This window comes from Dipodomys merriami, unplaced genomic scaffold (genome assembly GCF_024711535.1).
Source record: "Dipodomys merriami isolate MVZ:Mamm:240054 unplaced genomic scaffold, mDipMer1.0.p SCAF_4, whole genome shotgun sequence".
Taxonomy (NCBI): Eukaryota; Metazoa; Chordata; class Mammalia; order Rodentia; family Heteromyidae; genus Dipodomys; species Dipodomys merriami.
This window is the reverse complement of record NW_027205603.1, coordinates 23,792,537-23,812,581: the sequence shown is the minus strand read 5'-3', so window position 1 is coordinate 23,812,581 and position 20,045 is coordinate 23,792,537. Positions and strand designations below refer to the sequence as shown.

Below are 20,045 nucleotides of genomic sequence, written 5' to 3'. Positions count from 1 at the left end.
TCCTTCCATGTTTAGTTTTTTGAGGAACAGCCACACTGCTTTCCAGAGTTAAACAAGTTTACATTCCTACCGACAGTGTATTTAGGGTTCCCTTTTGGCTGCATCCTCACTAGCATCTGTTATGATTTGTTTTCTTGATAATGGCCATTCTAACTAGAGCGAGGAAGAATCTCAGTGTTGTTTTGATTTCCATTTCCTTTATGGCCTGAGATGTTGAGTATTTATTTGCTTATTTGTCATTTTTATTTTTTCTTCTGAAAAGACTCTCTTTAGCCTATTAGCCCATTCATTAATTGGGTTGTTGAGTTTTGAGGGCTTAATTTTTTAGGTTCTCTGTATATTCTGGATATGAGGCCAATGTCTAATGTGTAGCTAGCAAAAACTCTTCTTCCATTCTGCAGGCTAACTTTTTAGCTTGTTGGCTATGTCCTTTGCCATGCAGACACTTTTTAGTTTGATGCAGTCCTGTTTGCCAAGTCTTTTCTTTGATTCACTGTGTTTCTGGATCTTTACTCAGAAAGTTTCTACCTGTGCCCAGGTGCCCTAATGTTTCTTCTACTCTTTTCTGTTATAGTTTCATGGCTTCACATCTTTCATCCTCTTTGAATTGATGCTGGTGTAAGGTGATATATAAGGATCTAGTTTCCATTTTGTGCATGTGGATATTCAGTTTTGCCAGCACTGTGTGTTGAAGAGCCTGCCCTATGATCCAGAAATTCCACTCCTGGACATTTACCCAAAAGATTTCAAATGAGAATATAGTAAACCACCAGCACAACCATATTATTGTAGCACTATTCACCAAGCCAAGGTATGGAATCAGCCCAGTTGCTCCTCAGTGAACAAATGGATCGAGAAAACACGGTACATTATGCTCAATGGAAATAGAAAGAATGGTATTCATCCATCAGAAAGGATGATTTTGTACTATTTGCAAAAAAAATGGAAAGCCATGTAAAAATTTTGTTAAGTAAACCCAGAAGGAACACATGGAAGCTAAATTTAGCTTATAAACTTCTAAATAAATACATTGGGTGGTAACAAGTATATACAAATTTATTAACTGAGATATAGTAGATTCAGGGCAAGAACTGAGATAGTGTAATTCCTTAGAAAGGCAAAGGCAAAGTTCAGTAAAATAAAGCACTAGGAAGCAGGTGCTCAAAGGGGAAGGGATGGGTCAAGGGGAAAGAGGTGGACAAATAACTAGGTGAAAAAAGGGAAAATGCAGTCGAGAATCCTATGTATATCCTACGAAATTAAGAAGAGTGAGGGAAAGGGAAGAATGGATCAAAATGTTGAAAGAGGTGATATCAATCAAGATATATTACATTCATAAACTGGTTTGTTAACTTGTAACTCATTTAAAGAATAACAAAATAAGCTATAAAATAAACTACCCTTAAGTAGTTGTACAAGGGAGTTTGAATTCAATGTGTCAGTTTGCAAGCACAGGCATCTTAATCAATGTCAACCTCTCCATGATTCTCCCCCAACCCTCCCAACACCATCTATCCCCTCAATTTATCTAACTATATTTTCACATATATACATTGAGGATTAATAAATGCATTCACCTATCTTTCTAATTGTTTACCCTCATTCCTTCGACCTTCCCCCAAAGAGTATATACTCCAGCTTCTTTGTATTCATTTTGTTAAACTATAATTCATTATCTAAAAGAATTACAACATTGAAATACTCCACTTCGTATACCATACTTTAGTTGATACATTTGTGTATATTAATGGCTATAACTTCATGTTAATTAACAGACCTTGAGCAATTTGCTTTATAGTAATACAGTCCCTGCCTTCTCCAATCATTCTTTATTCTGGTTGCAAACAGCCCAATCCTTCATTCAATCCTTCATTCTACTAGCCAATACAACAGCAAAGAGATATCAAAAACATCAACATTGGAACTATTTTATTTGGTGGTTGTTACTCATGATTGGTGAAATTTTTTTCTGCCTTCAATCTGAAGGCAAGAGTATTTGCCATACAATGGCATAGATTGTGAACAATTCCCCTTTAATGCTAAACAAGGAGGCACTGTGTAGAACATGTAGGTTTCTGCTGGTGGTTGACCTATGACATTTGTGTCTTAATTCAAACAGGGCCTCCCACATGCTGTAAGAAAAGCAGAAAGTCAGCTATGTACATATGACCATATAAGATGATGCTAAGCAAAATGAACTCCAAGACATGTAAACAAGAGGTTTTTCTTTGTTGTTGTTGTTGTTTTAATATACTATGTGATTTTTTTCTTTTGTGTATTTTTCCTTATGGTTCATCCCCTGTTGTCACTATATTTGATTTTGTTACCCAGATATTGTATATATGTTTATCTGATATAGGGAAGGGGAACAACAAAATGATGAGACAATGGAGGAACCTATCCAACAGCAATACTTACAATATGTTGGAAATGAACTGTAAAACTTGGGGGGAGGAGAGTTGGGGGATAGAAAGTTGGAGAAAAATGAGGGAAGGGGTAATAAGTTAGACAAGAAATGTACTCACTACCTTACGTATGTAACTGTAACCCCTCTGCACATCACCTTGACAATAATTTTTTTAAGAAAAGCAGAAAGTCTCTGGCACTGCAGATGTGATTGTGTCTCTCACAATGCAGATGCAGTTTGTAGACACACGAGATCTATCAAATAAGCAAAAGGGGGATACTTTCCAGAAAAGCAAGATGGGGTTGTACCCTCAAACTAAGCTACAGCCTGTTTCCATTTGAGACCATAACTAGTTTGAAAATTGATAGTGGCTCTTTCCAAATTCGAGTGACAACCTACCTTCACCTCCCAAGAGTGAGACGGTGGATGGAGGAGAAAAATAAAAGACTACTCTCTGCAATAGCACCAAAGCCATGAAGATATAGTGGGCCAAACCCTCCTGGTGTCCAAGCAGAAAGACTCACTGAAAAGTATCTCACCTGCCAGCACAAGCCCCGATACGTTTGTCCGGATGACAATTTCCCCTAGTCTCTCTAAAGACAAGCCTACTCTTGAGGTCTAATGCTTACTACCAAAAACATCCCTAACACAGGCAAGCACATACTTTTAGGTTTACGTTGCAGTCAAAGGGGCTGTGAATCCAAAAGATAGTGACAATCAGCATCCAGTCAGCAATAGGCTGGGCTGGGACACTCCAGGAGCCAATCGGAAGTCTCCCTGGCCATTGCCTCGGCCACTTTGTATGTGAGGCGTGGCAGAATACCACACACCCCTGCCTGAGGGCCAATCCGCGGCCGGCGCAGGCGTTGCCAGGCTGCTCTGTGTGTTGGAGGGCGTATCCCGAGAGCCAATCGGTGGCCTGCTGAGCCAGCCGTTGCCATGGCTACGGTCTGTGAGAGTAGCATACACGTCTGGCCCGGACACCTGGCTAAGATACCCTAGCCCTGGTCGGTAGATTTCCTGAGAATCTAGGAGGTGCGCATCTGGAAACACGCGCCGGGGGCCCGAACGCATGAGTTCCCATCATGAACCGAAAGAGGCTGCAGAAGCTGGTGGACACCTTAACAAAAAATAGCAAGCATTGTAAGTAAAACTCGGGTGTTGGACCAGCAGAGGCCTCCTGGGCCATATGTCTATGCAACACAGGGCTGATGTCCCTGCAGTGCCTGCTTCTAGGCTGGTGTGATGACAGATCCCTCTATGCCTACTCCCTAAAGACACCTGAAAAAGCCTTACAGAAATGCTAGCTCCTTGGGGCAGACATTCAGTCTAAGAATTTTAAGAATTTATACTCATCATCTAGTGCTGCCTACCCTGGAGCATGCACTCGGCCTGCTTTTTAGACCCACTTAACTTAATTTGTATTATAGAAATCCGATCATGGGGGCCCACAAGACGTGTCTCAGCCTCAGATGAATACCAAAATAGGAAAAGAAAAAAAAAGGCACTGGACTTAAGAAAGTAGTAGAATTAAGGACACTATACACCACCATGCACCACAGTTTGCTTTCTAGATCTTTGTAGAGCAAAATAACCTGGCAAATCTAAGGGTTGGAAACTCACAGGAGATGAGGAAAATACTCATCAATGTCTGATCATCTCTAGGGAAGAGGAATTGACAGGGCACAGAAACCTATGTCTGAAAGCACAGATTTGTTTGGAAACTGAATTGCATAACAAAGTTAAACATGTGGTAAACAATCTGTTCCCAACTCAATTTCCACTTTTCACTGGCTACTTTGCAGTACAGACAATTGGAAGATAAGTGTATTTTTTTTAAGATAAGTGAAAATATATCAAGAAATATTATCTCTTACCATATTTAAATATCACTTTAAAGTGATTCCCCTAAAACTATGATAGTTACCTGTTAAAAGTAAATGATACAGAATTTTCTGTAGAAATAATTACAGAAGGAATATTTTAATAATTTTAAGTGTCTTTAAACAGAGGAATTTTAACTAAAGTCAAATTTCTTATTACTTGTCAGATTATAATGTGGTGGATGAAACTGTTAGAGAAAAAGAATCTTAAGTAAGCACCAAGTAAATCCACTATGCTACAGAATGTGATCTACAAGACACATACAGAGCATTCTGAAGAAAAGTGATTCAAGGGTACACCACTGCGCCCAGTCATGGTTGAAATGGAGTCTTGTGAACTTCTTTTTTGCCTGGGCTGGCTCAAATCGAGATTCCCCCAATCTCCACCTCTAAAGTAGGTAGGACTACAGGCTTGAGCCACCACACCTGGCTTAACTGTGTTTTACATTGTTCTTTCTTAACTCCTTTTTCTCTTCCCTCCTCCTTTAAAACAGTGTTTGGTGGGTTTAATTTTTGCTCATTCATAATATATATATATACATACTAGTATACATATACTTACATAATATTTAATAGATTATATGACATAATATATAATATACACTATACAATATATTAGATATTTTGTATATTGCATATAATGTACTTGTGCTGAATGTGACATTAAGTACAGAAGTTCCCCCATTACACATGGGAGGAATGGTTCTACTCTCCTAGCTGATGTCTAAAATTGTAGCATATCAAACCTACAGTCACATACTTACCCTATATGTATATACACCTATGATGCATTTTAATTTATAGATTGGGCACAGTAAGAGATTCACTGCAGTAACAAATAATGAAATAAACAACTATAGCCATATTCTATAATGAAAGTTACTAAAATTTATAAATTTGAGAAAGAAAACTTCTATATGCTGTTTTTATACTCCATTGGTGGGTAACTGAACACAACACAAGGAAAGTGAAATTTCAGATCAAGGGGGGGATCTAGACTCACATTCCAGAACTTTTCCATCTTTTCCTTGTATCAACTAAATAATAACTCCCTATTCCTTCCTTTCCTCAAATACCTTGTAACTACCTGTCTACATTCAGTCATTATGAATTTGATTAGTATAAGTACATCACTTAAGTACAATCATATAACACAGTTCTTTTATTTCTAGATCTTTTACTTATCATGATGTCCATAAATATTCCTGCCTCTTTTAGCATTGGATAGGCTGTTGCTTCCTTTCCTAAGGCTGAATAATATGCCATTGCAAGAATATATAGATATAGATATAGATCTCACATTTCGTTTAGTCATTCAACCATCCAGAAATGGTTTGCCCCCTTGTGAACACTGCTAACGTGAACATTGGTATGCAGCTGCTTAGTTCTTCTCTCAGTTCTTCCATGGACACACTCAGAATTTCTGTATCATATGGAAATTCTGTGTCTTAATTTTTAAGGAACTGGTTTTCATAGTAACTTAACAGCTCATTTTAAATTTTTAATCATTATTTTCTTTTGTTATTTATTAAACTTTTCATTATACAAAGGTTGCATGTTTTCTCTTAAAATGGGGTTCATAAAACCAGAAATCATACTCAAGCCTTTCCTAGCCTTTAGGATGAAGCACAGTTTTCCACTTTGTGCAAACAGACAGACAGACAGACAGACAGACAGACAGACAGACAGAGAATTGTTTTATCCTTATTTTTGTAAAGTATTGTGCCATAATTTTATCTGGTTTTGAAATAAAATTGTTCCTATCTTTTACTCATTCTTCATATTTAGACTCATTTTTGTATTCCTAGTGCCAGGCAGTAACCCTTCTACTTATCTCAAGTAGTTGTTGAAACACAAATAATTAACTCAGTGTTTATAAACACCGCACTGTATGCAATTATGTATGCAAGCAAGAACCTGCGTGTATACGTCCTTTAAATAAAGATGTCCTTCCTGCAAAGTACTACTGAATAGCTTGTTTTCATATAATCCTTAAGAACTATGTTGAGTGATAACATATGCTTAAATTTCTTTATTAGAAAAAGATTATTCTGAGTTAGACAAAAGAGAGCTTATTTGTAAATCCCATGAAATGATGGGGGAACTTTACCATTCTTATTGTGAGCCAGACCTCTACCAGCTTTGCAAAGTTTAGAATCTGACACTTCAGTCATTATTCATGTCCCATGGTTAATATTATCTTCTTATCTCCAAAACATCAGTGGACTTGAATCTATCTAACATCTCACTTTGGTTTGGAGCAAATGCTGCATTTTCCTTGAGTAATGGCTTTCATCTTCCATTAACTTAAGGGTACTGAATCTCAAAACGCCTCTAAGAAACAAATGTATATCTGCTATCTTTGAGGTGTAGTCACATAAATAGATAGATGATAGACAGATCGATGGACTGATTGATTATGGATAGGAAGCAAGCAGACAGATTCATAGCACATAGATACTCATTAATACAAAATGTAAGTTAGAACTTAAAGATGAAAAGCATACTTTTGCTCCATCTTCATTTTATTCTTTTACAGTTAACAAATTTGAAGTGAAAAGACTCATAAACCTTTTCTATACCTTGGTGGGGGAAACAACAGAACGGCCAGGTTCAGTCACAGGACTTGATCGCAATGCATTTCGGAACATCCTGCACACAACATTTGGAATGACAGATGACATGATCATGGACAGAGGTGAGAGACACGTAGGATTCAAACCAGCAAAACCCAGCCGCTACTGCAAACAAACTTTGGAGCTTGGTTATACCCTTGGATGTTTTGTGTTTCACATGATCAATTTCACTTGAAATTGTAATTTTCCAAATTTCACACAGAAGGCAATAATATTCTCTTTATTTTGTATATGAAAAGTGAGCAAAATCAGGCAGGTACAAATGGCTCATGTCTGTAATCTTAAGCTACTCAGGAGTTTGAGATATGAAGATTGTGGTTTGAAGCCAGCCCAGGCACAAATATCTGTTAGACTCTTATCTCTAATTGACAAGCCCAAAAAAAAAAAAAAATGTGAGTGTGGCCCAAATGGCAGAGTGACAACCTCATTGAACAAAACGGATGAAGAAAAGTTCAAGCTGCAGTTCTGACACACACAAAAATAAATAAATAGAAGGAAATGGGCAAAGTAAAGTAGAATAAGTTTATCTTTCTTCATATCAAAAATCCCAAAACATTTATATTTCTACTTAGAAATGTAATAAATAGCATAGTTTTTAAAAGGCAATTGAAAGTTTAAGAGTTTAAAGATTAAAAATGTATTTTTGTTACATCTTAATTGTATTACTAAATTTCCTTTTAGCCTAGAAAATAGCTTAATAAGAGTTAAAAACAATTCTATAGCCAGGTGCCTGTGGCTCAAGCCTATAATTGTAGCTACTCAGTGTAAGGTCTGCACAAGGATACCTCCCTACCTCTTGGCTAAGTTTCTGCCCAGGATCTGTTACCTAGATAACTGGCACACCTGGAAGCAGTCACCTTCCCCTCCTGCTAGGTCACATCCTAGGCCACCTCTGGTCACAGGCCTCCCATCTGACCTTAGGAGGGTCCCAGACCCAGAGGTCACATCAGGATCCAGTGTGGCCACATCTTCCCCCCACCTGGCCATACCTCTTCCTGTCCCTGGCCTAGATAAGTCCTGGCCCAGGGGTAGATCACCCCCTTCCTTTTTCAGCCATGCTTCTCCACCATGCACGGAAGGGACAGCCGCTCTGTAAATAACACTTCTTTTCCTGCCTGAATAGCACCTGGTGATCTCTTTATCGGCTACCTAATGAAACCTACCTATTTAATATACCTTACACTCAGGAGGCTGAGTATTGAAGTTCAAAGCTAGCCTATCAAGGAAATCTGTGAAACTTTTTTCTCTAACCAGCAAAAAGCTGGAAGTGAAGCTGTGGCTCAAGCAGTAGAGTACTAATCCTGAACCCAAGAGCTCAGGGTCAGTGCCCAGGCACTGAGTCCAAACACAAGGACTGCCACACACACACAAAAAGTCCTATAGTGTAATAGTGTTACTTAAGTAACAAAACATAAAATTATGTATATTAATCTTTAATGTGTCTAAGTGATACATATATTTTTATTTTAGGACATTCTTTTATTTTCACAAAATATGAAAGGAAAATTTGATTGTGTAATTAGAAGTATTTTCCAATGTTATGATGTCTTAGTTTTCTTCTTGGCCAAATAAGAACACTGATCCATGGAATTTTGGGGGTTTCTTTGAATGCTAAAAGAAAGGAAGCCAGGATAGGTACTTTATTGAGAATATTTAGCACAGTTGTTACATAGTATCTATCTTTTTCTGCAGTATTCCGAGGTTTTGATAAAGATAATGATGGCTCTGTAAATGTATCAGAATGGGTTCATGGATTATCAGTGTTCCTTCGAGGATCATTAGAAGAAAAGATGAAATGTAAGTGGGAAGTCTATTCTCTTTGTAAATGTTAGACTAACAGGGTCTGTGTACTTAAATCAAGCCAGCCAATGAAATGGCTTAGTTGGGGGGTTGGATGATTGATTGGTCTGAATCCTCATCAGCTTGTTTTATGGAGTGAATTTAAATCAGTAGGGGATCAAAAAATAGTAAGCAATGCTGAGGAGGATTCACACCAAGAAAGATGGCAGAGGCATTACCACTTCCATTCTAGTTACGCATGTATATATGTATGTGCTAAACATTTTACATTTCTTGCCTTGAAGTATAAATTCAGAGAACATTGATTCAAGTGTTCTGATCTTTAATTCTAATGATCCCTGCTAAAGTCATACCTTAACAGTATTCAACATATCAAGATGAGAATGTCCAAGTGATTGCTCTTAGGTGTGCTTTTCCAAAGCTCAGTGTAAGGGAAACAAGATTTTTTAGGGGGAAAGGAGTGTTGTTAGATATATCCAACAGTGTTTGTTAACACACTGTGAAGCTTGCAACAAGGCTCATGGGACTGATAAAGCACTGACAAGATCATCCTTGACCTTGATGACTTAATCCTAGGAAATGTTACTTTAGCGATTGTATCAAATTCATAATTTGACATATTTTTAAGATTGCTTTGAAGTGTTTGATTTGAATGGTGATGGCTTCATTTCAAAAGAGGAAATGTTTCACATGTTGAAGAACAGCCTTCTCAAACAGCCATCCGAGGAAGACCCTGATGAAGGAATTAAAGATTTGGTTGAAATAACACTTAAGAAAATGGTAATTATGAGTAACATGGTTTCATATTGAATATAGAATAGATCAAAAAATTCAAATTGTGATAAGTAAAGTTTACTGTTTAAATAAAACCCCTGAATTATGCTTGTTATTAAAATATTTTTAAAAAAATATTAGCCTGGTGCTAGTGACTCACAGCTGTAATCCTAGCTACTCAGGAGGCTGAGATCTGAGGATCACTGTTCAAAGCCAGCCTGGGCAGAAAGGCTGTGAGACTCTTATCTCCAATTAACCACTAGAAAACCGGAAATGACACTGTGACTCAACGTGCTAGAATGTTAGCTTCGAGCAAAAGAGCTAAGGGACAGTGCTCAGGTACAGAGTTCAAGCCCCATGACCAACAACAACAAAAAAAAACTTAACTAGATGCCAGTGGCACATGCCCGTAAGCATAGTTCCCAGGCCCTCAGTTCAAGCCACAGTACTGACAAAGAAAATAAATCTTTGGGGCTAGATGTGTCATTCAGTGGTAGAACTCTAGAGCTCTTGACTAGTATCCATAAGGCCTTAGGTTTGATCCTCAGTAGCTCCCTCAAAAATTCTGTACAATTTCACAACCCATTTTCTTATTTTTCTAGCACATTTCTTCTATTACCAGTTGGATCTGAATAGAGTGTCTATGGTAAGTATGTCATATGTTGAATGGAACATTACTGTCTCCTCCCCTCTCAGGACCATGACCATGATGGGAAGCTGTCTTTTGCAGACTATGAGAAAGCTGTAAGGGAAGAGACTCTTTTGCTGGAAGCCTTTGGACCTTGCCTACCTGACCCAAAGGTAATATTAGGAGTTCTGCTGAACCATAACCAAAATATAATCCAGGATAAACAATCCAAAACTTCTGGGTTTGATGAGTGGAAGACCAGGGGAATCACATTTCCTGCAGCTCTAAGCAGAGAAAAGCCACTAAAGAAGAACCTGACAATTCATCTCATGGTGCTACTGTAGCCAGTGGTTCATTTTTCATTCATGAACTTACTCATTCATGTTAGAAACAATTAACAAGGCTTAATGTGTAATCAGAAGCACAGATGAAAGGCTCAATGGCCATGCTTAAGGGCAAAAACCAACGTGCAAATAATTGCACAAGAGGGTGATAAGTATTATTATAATAATATTTAATTACTTCGATGGTGCTTCAGCTATGCCAGGCAAAGTCATAGGCTCTGTGCTGTATATCACTTCATTTAATCCCTCTAACAGCCTTAAGAAGTATGTGGTATTATTATCCTTCTTGTATACATGGGTAAATTAAGGCTCTGATGATGTAGGCAACTTGCCCAAATTCACTCAACTCAGAGTGGGGTACCCTGATATGTTGTGCCAGAACCTCCATTTTGTGTGGAACCACAGTAGCAGGTGAGACAAAGGAAGATTTGTTTCAAAGGACCAAGGAACCAGGACTAATTAATTTATGCCAAAGGAATGATGTATTTATAAATGAGGGAGGAGGAGCGAGAACAAGAGCAAGTGACACATGCAAAGGAGTCTGTCTCAGCGGAGAAGCTGGTGTGTGGAGACCAGAGATATGGCAGCAGATGTCTAGAAGGACCATGTAGGGTTGGGCTTTGTTATGAAGATGACAACCATTCACTGCAGGATTTTTATTAGTTTTTGTACTCCAGCTTGAGACTCTTTTGGCTTTCTCACTCAAGGCTGAGCCACAGCTCCACTTCTGATTTTTTTTCTGGTTAATTGGAAATAAGAGTTTCATGGGTTTTTCTTCCTAGGCTAGCTTTTCAACCCAAGATCCTCAGATTTCAACCTCCAGAGTTCATTGCGTGTTTTAATTACATGATGTGCTTTATCCATGTCTCTAGCCCCTTATGCTCTGGTTCATATCTCCAGCTGCCTGTTGGACATGTCCCCAACTTGCCCCTCCTCCATCTCCCTAGTTATTCAGTCACAAACCAAAGAGCCCTGACTATAATCTCCATGTCTATGACACAAGTATCTGTCCCTTGGACTAGATCAAGAGCTTTCTTTTATTTTGTTGCTATTATTAAGTGGTTGTATGAAGGAGTTACAATTCAATAAGTCATGTTATGAGTACAATGCTTCTTGGCAATGTCAACCTTCCCTTCATTCTTCCCCATCTCCCCCCTCCCTTCTCTACCCACAAGTCACTGTAGTTCATTTTTCTCATAATATACATTGAATACAATGACTGAATTTGCTCACTCTTCCTCCCTCCATTCCTGCTTCCCCTGTACTTTTGCTCTCCCAACAAAGATAATGAGCTTTCTTGCTTCTACTATTGACTATCTAGTGCCTTGTCTCCACAACATGTCCTATCTTTGGAAATACAAAGGCTCCAACCCTGAAGTGGATACAATGGTCTCCTTCTCTCTCCAACCACATTTCCTCCTCTCCCTGATTCTCTCTGTAGAGGCCACTACAACTATACTAGCCATGTTGATACTCCTCTCTCCATGCCTTGCATTAGTCATAGCCTCTGCCCAGAGTACTTTCACCAAATCATGTGCCTCAGTCTCCCATGACATCCAGCTTCTTCCTTATAGAGCCTCATCTCGGCCATTTTAGCATTACCCTTTCTGTCACAGCCCTGCTTTCATTTTCTTCATTAATGTTTTCACTTCCTAATTGATATTTACTTGTTTACTTACTATCCATGCCGTCACATAGATATTAGCTCCCTTAGCTCTATAGCTCCCTTAGAACTCTGTTCTTTTCTCAGTGTATTTTCTCATCCTCTACCTGTGACATTAAATAGGTGCCTAGTGAATGATGGGTGGAGAGGTGGAGGAGTGCATGGATGATCTCAGAGGTGACTGATAGGGAGATCCAGACCTGCTTGGCTTTCCCAGCATCCACGGACTCCTCCTTCACTAACAAAACCTTCCTGTTAGAATTTGAATGATCAAAAACCATTCCCCCTAAAAGACAAAAAGAAAAGAAAAGAAGGGAGAACAGAAGGAAGGAAGGGAGGAAGGGAGGAAGGGAGGAAGGGAGGAAGGAAGGAAGGAAGGAAGGAAGGAAGGAAAGAAGGAAGGAAGGAAGGAAGGGAGGAAGGAAGGAAGGAAGGAAGGAAGGAAGGAAGGAAGGAAGGAAGGAAGGAAGGAAGGAAGGAAGGAAGGAAGGGAGGGAGGGAGGGAGGGAGGAAGGAAGGAAAGAAGGAGGAAAGCTGGACATCAGTGGCTCATGCCTGTAATCCTAGTTTCTGAAGAGGGTAAGATAAGAAGATAGAGGTTCAAAGTTGTCTACCCCAGGCAGAAAAGTCTGTGAGAATCTTATCACCAATTAACCAGCCCAAAAACCCAAAGTGGTATGATGGCTCAAGTGGTAGAGCTCTAGCCTTGAGGAAAAATTTAAATGAGAGCATGAGGCCCTAAATTTGAGCTGCAAAACTGGCACAATAAGGAAACAAACATGGGAAAAGGAAAGAAGAAGGAAGAGGAGGGGGAGGGAGGGAAGGAGGAAGAAGGAAGAAAAGAAGGAAGAAAGGAAAAGAGGGAGGGAACTTGCCTTATCCCACTTCTATTTTTATTTCCAATGATCTTCCTTCTCAGCCAAACTTCTTGAAAAAGTATATAGATTTAAGACCTGCACTACCATCTATTCCTTCTCATCCACCCCAAGTCTGCCTTTGCTCAGGTCATCTACTCTGTTAATAAATCATCCTGCAAATTCTCTCGAGTCCTTGTTTTACTGAACCACATCCCTCACTCACCTGTGGCTCTGAGTCAGTCTTCTTCTGTTTCAGGAAACTTCTTTTCCATCCTTTGGTCATGCCCCAATGCTTCAATTGGACACTCAGAGTGCACTGGTGTTGATCCCTACTCTGACCTTCATCCTGATTTATGCTCATAGCTTCTTGCTGAGCTTTGTGCCAGGTTAGAGGCTCATGGAGAGTGGGTCATAGCCCCCAAAGCAAGCATTGTGCTTGGAATGTTCTCAGCACTGACCAAATCTATGAGTGCAAAACACATGAAGAGTTTCCAGGTGCTAGTGGCTCATGTATGTAAGTCCTAACTACCCAAGAGACAGATCTGATGATGGAGATTGCAAGCTAGGCCACACAGAAAAGTCTATGAGATTCCTATCTACAATTAAGAACCAAAAAAAGCCAGAAGTGGGGCTGGGAAGGTGGCTCAGTGGTAGAGCACTTGCCTTGCATGCAGGAGGCCCTGGGTTCGATTCCCCAGCACCACATAAGCATAAGGAAAAAAAGCTGAAAGTGGCACTGTGGCTCAAGTGGTAGAGCGCTAGCCTTGAGCTGAAGAGCTGAGGGACAGCGCCCAGGCCCAGAGTTCAGGCCCCATGACTGGACCCCCCCAAAACAGGCCAGAAGTAGAGATGTGTCTCAAATGGTAAAACACCATCCTTGAGAGAAAAAGCTAAGCAAGAACATAAGGTTCCATCATAGAGAAAAAAAATGAAGATCAAAGTAAAAAGTTATTGATGTCTGTCCTTTTGCAGATATCATGACTGTATTAACATTACAGAAATGCATGAAGCATCTTATGTTGTTCATTTTGTTTGGAAGTTTGTAGTAAATTGAATACTTCTACTTTATAGAGCCAAATGGAATTTGAAGCCCAAGTATTCAAAGACTCAAATGAATTGCAAGATGTGACTTCCTAAAGAAGTTGTTTTAGGTGAGTGCAAGAGGAGACACATACCCTGAATTTTATTTTCTCCTTAGCTTAGTAGGATTATGCTGAGTTGTATATTTTGAGGTGAAGATGGGGTTCATTTACATGTATCTCTTAACTCTGATACAGGGTACAAGTAACACAGGAGACAAGAGGCATTTTGGTAAATGTTGGTTTAGCAAAATAAAGTTAGCTTGTCTGGGATGCCTTACTACCATGGGGACCACCTGTTGAAGCACAAACCTGTCATCAAATCTCTGGATCCGCTAAAATAATGGACAGATTACAAAGTCACCAATCAGTTTTCATGCCAGAAAATAATGGAGCGAATATTGAAAATCATTGAAACTATGCCCTTCATAGCAGCAGTTTTTAAGATGATATGAACAGAACAACACTGGCATTTTTCATTGAAACACCTTTTTCTAAGGCATTGAAGGAAATAGAGACAGAAGATACTATTAGAGCCTATTTCAATTTGATTTCCACTGTTGTGGAGGCTTTTGCCTTACCAGCAGAAGTCAAGGACTTTATCTACACACATCTTTATATCAGCCATAGCAGTTATGAGTGGATGCTCAATAAATAGTGCACACTACAGAGTAACCTGCACATGCACACAAATGTATTGATGGAAGTATGGTATATGCAGGGGAGAATTCCAGTGTTATAATGCCTTTGAACAGCTAACCTATGGTTGAATAAAATAAATACCAAAACGTTGGTACTTGAGGGTCAGGGACTGAGTAAGGTCAAGGGGAATAGGGTTCATAATTGAAGCAAGGAAGCATGGATGAATGCAGTCATAGTATTCAATGTCCACCTGTAAAAATGTAACAGGGAAAAATGAGGGAATGGGTAGAGTCAGGAGAGGTGGAGGAGAATGGTGGAAGGGGTGATATTGATCAAGATGTACTGTACTCATAAACTGACATGTGGAATTGAAGCCCCTTTGTATAACTATCTAAAGGCAATAAAATTATTTAAAAATGAGAGCAGATTGGATTGAAAAACCATAAAATGCCATAACATAAATATAAGTTCTTGGTGATCAGAGAAGGGGAAATATTCTCTCTGTTTCTAAGGCTTGATGGATAACTCTCTCTGTTTCTAAGGCTTGATGGATAACACATGGTCACAGCTTTCTGTTAATCTCTGGAGTTATTCTAGACCCCTGAACCCTGCTTTGTATCAGGTGACAAAGCCACTCTCAGCCATGACTCACAGAGTCTGTCCACCCTAAACCCTGTCTTCATCCCCTTGTCCCCACCTGAGTATACTGCGATGTTTCAGTCTCCTTGCCTGACCTCACTCATCTGTACCCTTAGTGAGGGATTCTATTGTATTGTACTCAATTGTATTATCCACCAACTGCAACCTACTAAAGACCACAGAAGGGGCCTATGGACAATATGTGGCCTAGGGAGGTCTCTGTGAGCCCATCTTTGAATGATGGGCTCCCAGGGGGCTCTGGGAGTAATTGAGGACACACAAGGACTCTGCTCTCCACATGCATGGGCACTAAGAGGCTGCTTTGGAAAGAATTTCCCTTTTTTCAACACAGAGTATCAGTAACTTTAAGCAAAAGCTTATCTTGTAGACAAAAGAAGATTGTTACTAAGAAAGTAAAAAGTGCAAGTATTTCCTTAAAAGTTTTGGTGCTTGGGCTGGGAAGGTGGCTCAGTGGTAGAGTGCTTGCCTTGCATGCATGAGGTCCTGGGTTCAATTCCTTAAGCACCACATAAGCAGAAAAAGCTGGAAATGGGTCTGTGGCTCAAGTGGTAGAGCGCTCACCTTGAGCTGAAGAGCTGAGGGACAGCGCCCAGGCCCAGAGTTCAAGCCCCCATGACCAACAAGTTTTGCTGCTTCTTACAGTTGGGCCCTACTATGAGTGTTCTGCCTACAGTAAGTAGGTATAAACAAAGCAATACAGTTTTTAATTTTTCCATGTTTATTCAAAGATAATTGGAAAGCTTGTACCTGTTGAAGTTTCACTTATGTTTTGTTATATACATCTTGTGAAATAATTGCTGCTGTCACACTAATTTAACATATCCATTGTCTTACAGAATTTTCATTTTCTTTTTGGGTGTCATCTGCTGCGCTTAGCAAATTTCAAGACTCTAATAACTACTGTTACATTGACTACCTCCAGAACTTACTCATATTGTATAATCATACCCTTTACCTGTATCTTCCAATTTCTCCTTCCCCCAGTCACTGGCAACCATCATCCAACTATCTTCAGTGGTGTTTCTCTGTTTGTAACTCCACATAAATTGTGTAATTGGTTCAAACCAGTAATCCTAGATTCTCAGGAGACTGAGATAAGGAAGATCGCTATTCAAGGCCAATCCAGGCAAAGAAAAAAAAACAGCTCGGCCCCCATCTCAGTCAATAAAATATGAGCTTGGTAGCATGTATCTGTATTCCCAGGTGTGGTGGGAAGTGTAAACAGGAGTATCATGACTGACCCAGGCAAAAAGTGAGAACCTACCTCAAAAATAACCAAAGTAAAAAGTGGTTCAAGTGTTAGAACACCTGCCCAGCAAGCATGAAGTCTTCAATTCAAATCCAAATAGTATACCCAAAACAACAGCAACAACAAAGATTTCACGTAAAAATGGGATTGGGAGACATGGGTGTGAAGGAATTATGACATTGATCAAAATGCATCATACTCATAAACTTGAATTGAAACCTCAAAAAAAAAGAAAGAGAAAAAATAATGCCTTGAAGCATTTTTCTAGTAAGACTTATTTCACTTATAATTGTTGCCCTCCAATTTATTTATATTGTCACAAGTAACATAAGTTCTTACATTTTTAAGGCTGAATACCATTCCATAGTGTATATACATGGGTGTGTATACAAACACACATGACTATATATAAAATATATAGAGACATGTTATCTATTCATAGACCTTAAAGTTACAGGATTTGCATATTGTGTCTACTGAGAAAGACACAGATTTCCCCCTGTAATGCATGTTTAATTTCCTTTGGATCTATAACTAGAAATATGGCTATATATAACTAGAAATAGCCCTATTTTAATTTGTTATAATGTTTTCCATAATAGTTGTATACATTTTCACTCCCACCATGGTTTAGAAGTGCTCTTCTTTTTGTGTATCCTTACCAGTATGTGTTACTTTTTGTCTCTTTGTCCTTTGGGTAATTCTAAGTATAGTGAACTGACACCTTGTAGTTTTGATTTGTATTCGCTTTTAAATAGTGATGTTGAACACTTTTTTTTCCTATGATCATTTTTTTGAAAACTGACACTTAGATCCTCTGCTTTTGTTGTTTGTTTGTTTCTTATTTGTTTTGATGCTGGTCTTGAGGCTTGAACTCAGGGCCTAGGAACTGGCCCTGAGCTTTTGTGCTCAAGGCTAGCACTCTACCACTTGAGCCACAGCTCTACTTCTGGCTTATTGATGGTTAACTGGAGAAAAGAGTCTTACAGACTTTCCTGCCCTGGCTAGCTTTGAACCATGATCCTCCCAAGTAGCTAGGATTACAAGCATGAAATCTGGTTTTTAAAAAGAGAAAAAAAATCAATTTTAGTTGATTTTTCTGATTACAAAACACTGAAGTTTACTGGGAAATATTTCAGAAGTTTAAGAAATTAAAACTAAAAATAAAATATTCTAGTGGATCCTCTCGTGTTTATGGTATTTATAAGTAAATACATCTTTGTAAGCTGCTTTTTAAATGAACTATTACCTAACTGGGCCCTGGTAGCTCATGCCTATAATCCCAGGTAGCTCATACCTATAATCCTAGTTTCTTAGAAGGCTGAGAACCGAGTATCATGGTTCAAAGCCAGCCTGGGAAGGAAAGTCTGTGAGACTCTTTTCTCCAATTAACCACGAAAAAGCCAAGAGTGGAGTTGTGACTCAAGTGGTAAAGCACTGGCCTTAAGCAAAAAAATAAAAATAAAAAACAAGCAAGGGCTGGGATATAGCTCAGTGGCAAAGTGTTTGTTTTGTAGGTGCAGCATCCTGGGGTTCAATACCCAGTACTAAAAAAGAAAATAACAAACAAATGCCCCTCCCCCACAAAAACAACAACAAACAACCTGACATTAAAAAAAAAAGCCAAGAAAGAGCACTAGGCCCTGAGTTCCAGGGTCAGTACTGACACAAGAAAGTAAGTAAATACGTAAGTAAATAAATACATGTACCACTGCCTTGTGAACATTTTTGAGGTCACTCAGTGTTTACAGCCTCGGTTGTCATGGCTGCCTAGTCTTCCATCCCAACAGATTGCATTAAGCAGCCCTCTGCTCATGGAAATTTTGTTTGTTTCAACAATTCGTAGTGTTACACATAATTCCACAAGTGAGCATCTCTGTGGATTAATCTTTTCACATGTCTCATGATGTACTTTCCTGAGGTAAGTCTGAAAAGCACAAAAGCAGGCCAGAGTCCACCATTACAGCACGTGCAGGCTGGCCATGCTCCATGAAGGTCTCCTGGTTGAGCCATTCCCAGCATAAACACAGCAAGCCACTCACCTACTATGAACTTTCTCCATTCCCTCACTGATGCTGTGTTCTGATTGGTTCTCTATCTTTGTGTAGGTAGAAGCAAAAAGAGTGAAAGAAATGGCATGTTGCAGAGTGCTATGAGCCTGGGCCACTGTGTTTAGTCCATGAAGGGCGGCTCCTGGAACATTTCCTGGGCCAGAGGACCTCAGTAGTCATTGAAGTGTAAGAAATATGTCTCTGTGGTTCCAAGACAACTCACAGATCATCTTTCCTGACTCCCACAAACCTATGCACATGTGATAGTATAGCAAATGCACATTAAAAGAATTTAAATTATACATATACATCCCTATGTTAACTGATGTTAAGGTAAAATCTTTTTGTAAACCAATACTTTTATTGCACATTTCTAAAATCTGCATAGTTGTGTGTTCTTCCCTACCATGATTAATCTCTAAAATTTGGTTAAAACATTAATTTCCAAGGACATAAACCCCAAAGGACACAAATCATTTAAAAATGTTTTTTCTCTATATATACATATATATAGATATAGATAATTTTTTTCTTTTTACAAACCCACACCTCTTATTTTTTAAAATCAAAGAAAGGGGATTAAAATGTTCTATTGGGCCAGTAGCAGCCTTAAACACCTGTTTTTGCAAACTTTTCCTAAATTGTTAACAAGAACTAATAATGCTATAATTAGTCAGGCTACATAATGCCATTCTGTCTAAAGTCCTTTATGCTTCCTTTCTTTTACTTAGGACTATGAGTTTTTCTAGTTTACTTAAGATATGTATTGTACCATTTTAGAATATGTATGTATAGTTATGTTTTAATGGCATATTTACTATAATCATACAAAAGATGCATAAAAATTAAGCCAGCTAGAAATTTACAAATGTATCTGAATTCACCCTAACAATGCATTACAAATGTAAATCAAAGTAGAACACCTTATTAACAGATATAAGACACAGCCTATGAAACTAAAACAGGGGGAAGCTTACAAAACTATGTTACTTTAGCATAAATATAAGGCCTTAGGTTCCATCCCCAGTATGGGGAATATATATATATATATATATATATATATATATATATATATAAAACTTTTATTGAAGTTTGATTATATGAAAGTTGTTCTATGTGAACAATTCTTCTTATGATTTAACATTACATAAACCTTAAAAAGTCAATAAAAAATCACTCAAGACATTTCTATGCATCTTATGATGATACTGGCCTATGATCAGACTGCTCTGTCCAAGAGCTTCTCAACATGTGATAGAAAACATGGCTGCTGCTCATAGTCATGATGTACCTGAGCATGTGTTTCTATTACTACATCTTCATTGTCAGATTTCCTTACGTTCACTACTGTGGTAACTCTAAACTGAGAACC

The 20,045-nt window shown here is 38.7% G+C and overlaps 1 protein-coding gene, 1 long non-coding RNA gene and 1 other non-coding gene across 6 annotated transcripts in view; 2 read left to right on the top strand and 1 right to left on the bottom strand.

Annotated features, from left to right (window-relative positions):
• Nucleotides 1–3,227, bottom strand: part of LOC138806224 (uncharacterized) — a 45,346-nt gene extending 42,119 nt beyond the window's left edge. For both annotated transcript variants that reach the window (XR_011365744.1, XR_011365743.1), the window contains exon 1: nucleotides 3,072–3,227. This is a non-coding gene — a long non-coding RNA (uncharacterized lncRNA). The remainder of the gene's footprint in view (nucleotides 1–3,071) is intronic.
• Nucleotides 3,228–3,390: 163 nt separating this feature from the next.
• Clxn (calaxin) lies at nucleotides 3,391–19,094 on the top strand. 3 transcript variants are annotated; one of them, XM_069991760.1, is made up of 7 exons: nucleotides 3,391–3,550; nucleotides 6,830–6,988; nucleotides 8,619–8,723; nucleotides 9,355–9,506; nucleotides 10,197–10,301; nucleotides 14,064–14,143; nucleotides 18,731–19,094. In XM_069991760.1, exons 1-6 carry the CDS (start codon nucleotides 3,493–3,495, stop codon nucleotides 14,127–14,129), a joined length of 645 nt encoding a protein of 214 aa, XP_069847861.1. In that variant the 5' UTR covers nucleotides 3,391–3,492; the 3' UTR covers nucleotides 14,130–14,143; nucleotides 18,731–19,094. The 3 variants fall into 3 exon arrangements, with proteins under 3 accessions (XP_069847861.1, XP_069847860.1, XP_069847862.1); XM_069991759.1 differs by lacking the exon at nucleotides 18,731–19,094 and adding an exon at nucleotides 16,210–16,382; XM_069991761.1 differs by lacking the exon at nucleotides 18,731–19,094 and adding an exon at nucleotides 14,270–15,093.
• Trnaa-ugc (transfer RNA alanine (anticodon UGC)) lies at nucleotides 13,631–13,695 on the top strand. Its single transcript has one exon. It is a non-coding gene; the product is annotated as a tRNA-Ala (tRNA).
• Nucleotides 19,095–20,045: the final 951 nt, after the last annotated feature.